The sequence below is a fragment of the Penaeus chinensis genome, chromosome 17, assembly GCF_019202785.1.
Source record: "Penaeus chinensis breed Huanghai No. 1 chromosome 17, ASM1920278v2, whole genome shotgun sequence".
Lineage (NCBI taxonomy): Eukaryota > Metazoa > Arthropoda > Malacostraca > Decapoda > Penaeidae > Penaeus > Penaeus chinensis.
The window spans coordinates 18,032,400-18,039,899 of NC_061835.1; the positions used below are offsets into that span (position 1 = coordinate 18,032,400).

The 7,500-nt window shown below is 41.7% G+C and overlaps 1 protein-coding gene across 1 annotated transcript in view; it reads right to left on the minus strand.

The window, feature by feature from the left end:
- The window catches only part of LOC125034082 (Down syndrome cell adhesion molecule-like protein Dscam2), a 124,758-nt gene that overhangs the window by 75,252 nt on the left and 42,006 nt on the right, over nucleotides 1–7,500 (minus strand). The window contains exons 17-18 of the mRNA XM_047625724.1: nucleotides 3,781–3,922; nucleotides 2,901–3,028 (exon numbers count right to left, since the gene is read on the minus strand). Coding sequence (XP_047481680.1) covers nucleotides 2,901–3,028; nucleotides 3,781–3,922 — 270 coding nt within the window. The remainder of the gene's footprint in view (nucleotides 1–2,900; nucleotides 3,029–3,780; nucleotides 3,923–7,500) is intronic.

Genomic DNA, 7,500 nt, shown 5'->3' on the forward strand with positions numbered 1-7,500 from the left:
CCCTCTTTCTCCTCTTTTTCCTTCTTCTCCTCCTTCTCCTTCTCTCTCTCCACTTCTCTTTTTCCTTCTTTTTATTCATTTTTCTTCTGTTTTTCCTCATTCTTCTTCTCTTTTTATCTCTTCCTCCTCCATCTTCTACTTCTATCTTTTTCCTCTTCTTTTTCTTCTCCCACTTCTTCCTATCTTCTTCACTATGTTCGTCTCTCTCTCTCCCTCTCTCTCTCTTTGTGTGTGTATATATATATATATATATATATATATATATATTATATAAATATATATATATATACATGTATATATACTCCATATTTCGTTTTTGGGATTAATCCATTCCTTTCCCCTTCCTTTCTCTCCCTCTCCCTCTGCCTTTGTCTCCCTCGCTGACTGGGGAAGCGTATAATCCGAACACGGGAAACGGAAGCTGTCGAGAGCAAGCCAAGTCAACCCAGGGCAAGCCAAGGCAAGCCGAGTCAAGCCGAGTCAAGCCGAGTCAAGCCAAGGCAAGCCGAATCAAGCCGAGGCAAGCCAAGGCAAGTCGAGGCAAGCCAAGGCAAGCCGAGGCAAGCCAAGGCAAGCCGAGTCAAGCCGAGTCAAGCCAAGGCAAGCCGAAGCAAGCCAAAGCAAACTAAGGCAACCGACGCTTGGCCTCCGAAAAATGCCGAGAATTCCCGACCCACCTTTGCATAACGAGTTTCTAGCTAGTTAGAAGTTATTAGAGTCGTTTCCGTCCTAATAGCACTGTCGTATCTACATCATTATAACGGTGTTGTTGTTTTTTGTGTTGCTGTTGTTGTTTTTTTTTTTGTTTGTTTGTTTTTTTTTCTTTCCCCTAGAGTATTTTCTTCCATTATCGTGAATTAACCTAATCTTGTTTCTGAGCGTTTTTCGTTCCGAGAGTTGAAAGGTTTGTTAACGATTTTTTGGAAATTATGTTACTGAGCCATTTTCTACTTTTTTTTCACCTTTTTCTTTTCGTATTTTTATTTACCGCATTATTACATACATTATATCTGGGCGTTCTCGTTAGCTAAGGAAAAAAGAGAAAAGAGAAAAAGAAAATCTCTGTAATAATATTCTCTAAATCATGTAAGTAAACCTCAAAAAAAAAAAAAAAACATTATATAAACACCATTATTTTGGCCGTTTTCGATAACTTGGTATAGAGAAAAGGGGAACATTATAGTGACTGGCGAACAGTACTCGAGCGCCCTCTAGCAACAGCCGCTAACAAGCCTTCGACAAGCGGCTGCGAGAGACTTGTCAGATACACGCTCAACTGCAACGGCTGCCTCGTGCAATCTCCTCAACACGCCTTCCACTAATCAAGGCGAGAGATTAGGGAGGCCAATCTTCTCCATTCATCTCACAACTATATAATTTCCGACCATAATCGCTCGGCAGTTAGTCCTATAATTCCGTTTTACAAGGCTTCCTCCCTCCTCCTCTTCTTCCTCTTCCTCTTCCTCTTCCTATCCTTCCTCTCCTTCCTCTCCTTCCTCTTCTTCTTCTTCTTCTTCTTCTTCTTCTTCTTCTTCTTCTTCTTCTTCTTCTTCTTCTTCTTCTTCTTCTTCTTCTTCTTCTTCTTCTTCTTCTTCTTCTTCTTCTTCTTCTTCTTCTTCTTCTTCTTCTTCTTCTTCTTCTTCCTCCTCCTCCTCCTCCTCTTTACCTCCCCTTCACTCTTCCTTTCTCAACCTTACCAATGTTTTTTTCCTCCCTTTTCTTCCCATCTCCCTCCTTCCTCTCTTTTATCTTTTCTCTGTCTTCGTTTTCTCTCCTTTCCCTATCTCCTTTTATTTCCCCTCCACCCATTTCCCAGCCCTGCCTCTCTTCCCTCCCCTCTATCATTCTTCTATTGCCTCCTTTGCCTTCCCTCTTTCTCTCTAACTCTCTCTCTCCCTCCTTCCCTTCCGTTCCCTCCTCCCCCCCCCCCCCTCCTTTTCCCGGCTTTACTCACGAGCTCCAATTAATTTAGAATAACCTGGCCCGATCACCTGCAACCTCCGTCGTGCAGCTGGCAACGCGGGCCACCCGATTGTAAACAAACATGCGTAAAGTGTTTGCTGTCGTCGCCCTCGCGCTTGTTATTGTACCGGCCCTGTTACGCTCAATGGATTGTTGCCTTTTGATATGATTTTCTATACTTCGCCCGCTCGCTCGATGTAAAGATGGAAACTCTTGTTTTTCTCCAGTCTCTAAGAACCTAAAGAGCGTGATATTGTGCTAAGTGTAGATCCTATTGTGTCTGTTCGTGTGTTTATAATTATTTTTTGAAAGATCGTTTAAATAAAAAGATACAGCCTTAAAAAAGATGGGCGTAATGTATACATTCAACACTAAGAGAGTGGATGTAAAGGCAGTAACCATAGCAATAGATGAATGGGTAGTAGTAATAAAATAGCGCTTGTGATACTTCAAATAAACACATTACTTCAGTTAATAATAATGTCACCATCAACAGTAACAACAAAATCTGCTATAATAGTAGAATAGCAGTAGTTGCAGCCGCTACAAGAAACAGTAATCGCAGTTGTAGAAATATTAACAATAGTAATAACAGTAGAAGCAGGTTCTGTATAATAATACATAATACTAACCCGCACATTAGTAGCCGTGTAAAAGACAGGCACATAACAACTTTAGGAAAAACAGCAGTTGTATAAGAAGTACGTGACAATCAGCAGTAGTAGAAGTAATTGCTCTACATCATAAGGTACATGACAAGATCAGCAAGATTATAATCATTAGCTTTATACGAAGAATACATAGCAACAGTATCAGTAGTTGATATAGTAGTTGTGCACGAAATCACGAACCTACACGGCAAGTAGGAACGCCCACCCCGCGCCCACCCCGCCCACACCGCCCACCCCGCGCCCACCCCGCGCCCACCCCGCACCCACCTCCTAGAGCCAGCTGCGCCGCCGCCTGCATGTTGTGGTGGCGGGAGGTGACGACGCACTGGTACATGGCTCTGTCGTCCTTGCCCACCTTGTGGACCGTCAGCACCTCCCGCGGGGACGTAACGAACCTGTCGGGGAGAGAGAGAGAGAGGGAGTTAGTAAGGGCATTGCAAGTGGAGGAAATTGGGGGGTATGGCTGGGTAAGGAAAGTTGGGGATTTTATGCTGGGCAGGAAAATTTGGGGATTGGTTGCTTAGGGGAAATAAAAAGACTTGTTGCAAAAGGGAAGAAAATTGGGGTGTTGTTGCAAAGGGAATGCAACTGGGAATACACTGCTAGGGGGAAGAAATCTTGGGACTTTATTGTTAAGAGAGGAAAGGTGAGTATTTATAGCGTATTGCTAGGGGAAGCCAAACGGTAATTTCTATTGCTAGAGAGGAAAATTGGGGCTTTATTGTGAGGGGGAAAAAATGGGGATTTCTAGGGGGGGGGGGTGAATTAAGGGGACGAAGCTAAGACTTGTTGCAAAGTGAACGAAGGAGAGGATTTGTTGCAAGAGGGAGATACCAGAGGATTTCGTATACAGATCCATCGGAAAATTTAATAAGGGGGGATTTATTGCGAGGTTTGCTGTCTATTTCTACAAGTGGGAAAAAAATAAGGAATTTGTATCATATATCAGTAAGATAAATGATTCCTTGCCATACGTCAGTAAAGATGTAAATATGGAAGTCTACAAGTTCATAGATATATTATGATGATTGGTAATAACTAGTGTTATTATTATTCTGAAATGTATACCTCCCAACACCCCTCCCTCCCCCTTCACACCCCTCCCTCCTCCCTTCACACCCCCACCACCCCTCCCTCCCCTCCTCACCTTCCATCCGGCGGCAGACTCTTCCCGTCCCGCAGCCACGTGACGGAGGTGATCGGGTGACCTTGCACCACGCAACGGAACTCCGCCGTCTTGCCCATGTCCACCACAAGCCGCCGGGGGGACACGTGCACGCTGATGGGCTCTGCGGGGAGGGGAAAGAGAGGGGACGAGGGGAAAGGGGAGGGAGGGGATGAGGGGGAGAAGAGGGGAGGGAGGGGACGAGGGGGAGAAGAGGGCAGGGAAGGGATGAGGGGGAGAAGAGGGCAGGGAAGGGACGAGGGGGAGAGGGAGAAGAGGGGAGGGATGGAACGAGGGGAAAGGGGAGGGGGAGAAGAGGGAAGAGAAGGGGACGAGGGGAAGGGGGAGGGTGATAAGAGGGGAGGGAGGGGTATGAGGAAGGGGGAGGAGATGAGGAGGGGTATTGGGGAGTAAGTGGAAGGTGAGGGGTTTGGGGAGATAAGGAAAGTGGAAGGGTATGGGGAGATGAGACAAGGAGGACAAGGAGGGGAAGGCAGGAATGAGGGAAGGTGGGGGATGGAAAGGTGAGGGGAAGATGGGGGGAGAGAAAGGGAAGTGGGGAAGTAAAAGAGGGATGGGAGGAGACGAGGGAAGATAGGGAATAGGGAGGGATGAGTAAAAGGTAGGGAGAATAGAGGGGAAGGGGGGTGAGGGGAGAGCGGAGGAGGAAGGAAAAGAGAGAAAGTAATTAGTGATGATTTTTTATTCAAAGTAATGAAATGCTTAAATACAACGATGTTATTCAGACAAAGAAAGGAAAGAAAAGAAACGAAGAGAAAGAAAGAAAGAGACACTTTATTTATATTCATTTATCTCTCTCTCTCTATATATATATATATATATATATATATATATATATGTTTGTGTGTGCTGGTATGTGTGTATGCATCTGTGTGTGTGTGTGTGTGTGTGTGTGTGTGTGTGTGTGTGTGTGTGTGTGTGTGTGTGCGTGCGTGTGCGCGTGCGTTTATGTACCTGTACCTGTGTATGTGTATATGTGTGGCGTACGAGAGATAAAGTACAATGATAGAGGATACGAGAAGTAATAAATGAGATTACAATATTCAAAACGTTCATAGGTCAGCCTGCTACTCTGCGCCGGGCATTCTAATGATCTCTCCCTGCGCCCCAGATGACTAGCGATGCAAAGGATCAATATTCATAGAATGTCACTCTGTATCAGCATTCTCCATCGGCATATTAGTGAACGGGTAGGCATATCTTGTGAATGTTAGATCATTTAGAACATATCGACTGTGTATTGCTTTGGGAAGAATTTCAATCTAAGTATTTTAGTTTTAATTTTGGAGAAAATGTCTTCTTTTTTGTCATTATTACTGTGATTATACATATACATATACACAGCTACACAAACACACGCACATAAATATATATAACGACTCGTGTATCTCTCTTTTATATCTTTCTATACGTATACATCTATATATCTATGTCTATCCATCTATACATACATATGTGTGTGTGTGTGTGTGTGTGTGTGTGTGTGTGTAATATATACATACATACATACATACATATATATATATATATATATATATATATATATATATATGTATGTATATACACAACACACACACAAATATATATATATATATATATATATATATATATATGCATGTATGCTCTCCGCTTCCTTCCGCTGGCCGGGCTCCCTTCTGCCGCTTTCTCACGCAGATCCGCATCGAAGCGTCACTTTTCAATAAAGCAGAATTTCTTGCACGCGTTCGGGTCGCTGTGTTTGAGCACCGTGTGTGTGTGTTTTTTTCTCCTTTTAACCTGCAGCTCAAGAATTCAAAGGACGCACATGCACGCACGACCACACACACACGCACGCACGCCCAACCAGACACGCACGCACACAAACGCAGACATCGGAAATCACGGTCAGGCACGTACACACAGTCGATCATAATACACAATAATATCACAGACAGGCGATATGCCAGGGATTAACCGTGGAATTACCCATCGGAAAATTATTCGGCGCTTCAATAAATTTCCAAATATTTTATAGATATTGCAAGATTTCACATTTCATTCTTTTCACGGGATATTTCTTTTGTCAAACCGGGTTTTCACGAAGGTGGAGGATGGACAAATATTTGCCGGTGTAATAATCGAAGATGATGGAACGCAAATAGATAGATAGATAGATACAGATATGAATTTGAATACATAGCTTAAATATAACTATAGATATATATATATATATATGGATATATGAATACATAGATATATATAGATATAGATATATATACATATATATATACTTATGTACATATATATGTGTGTATACACACACATACACACACACATATATATACAAACACACGTGTGTGTTTATATATATATATATATATATATATATATATATATATGCGTGTATGTATATATACATATATGTGTTTGTGTGTATGTGTGTATATATATATATATATATATATATATATATATATATATATATATATATATATATGCATGTATAGATAGATATATAGATTTATATTTATAAATATATATATATATATATACACATAAACACATGCGTGTTTGGGGCGTGGGTGAGTGTGTGTGTTTACGAATATACATACACATATATATTACTGATGGAATCTTATGCACTAGATCGATAGAAAACATTACTAGAAATTCTTGTCAGCTCTCCTAAAAGCCACATTATTCATAGATGCTTACATCTGGCTAAAAATATAGATTCATTTATACCCATCTATGTGTGTGTATATTAAATACACAGTCATGCACACACATACACATACACGAGCATACAAACGAACATACCAAATAAACACACACAAAAAAAACATACAACCCCCCTCCCCCCCACACACACGCACACACATGCACATGCACACACACACACACACACACACACACACACACACACACACACACACACATTCAATCTCACGCACGCACACAATCGCGAAATAAGAAAGGCCGGCGTCCTCGCGAAGGCCAAAGCAATCGGCCAAAGTTTCCAAAGTTGTTTACACGACGCGGTTCTTACTCTGAATCAATGTCGTTTTATGTCTTTCAATTCTCCACCAAAATGCCCCCCCCCCCCCCCCAAAAAAAAAAAAAAAAAGGTACTAATAACCTAGGAGAAAATACGAGTCGAAAACGTAAATGAATGAAGTGATAATATCAATGAAAATTAGTAAAATTAGCAAAAAATATAATAATGGTTTCACGTCAACAATGAACGCAAGATTAATCCGTTAACGAATTATATATTTTTGTTTTTCCCTCAACATTCCTTTCGAACTTTTTCCTCAATCGCACAATTTGGCAAACTCTCAGTGAAAGAGACCGGAGAAAACAAAATGAAATATATTCAAAGATAAAACAAAACAGGAAAGAAAGTGGGTAAAGAACGTAAAGCAAAAACAAAGAGAATAAGGAAAAATGTCACCGTAACAGAATGAAAATAAATTATTTAATAAACAAAGAATGGAGAGTAAGTAAGAGCGCAGAGCAAAAATAAATAAACAAAAAATGTGGGACAATATCAACATTTTCTCGCATGAAGTGAACGGCCGTGATCAGTGTCCGGATCGCTGCCCGCCGCCGCCGCCAATGTGTTCGGAAGCGTGCGTCCGCCGGGAAGTCCCTCGCCAGTTCATTATTTGCCTTTTTTTCAACGTCTGCTCCCAAATGAGA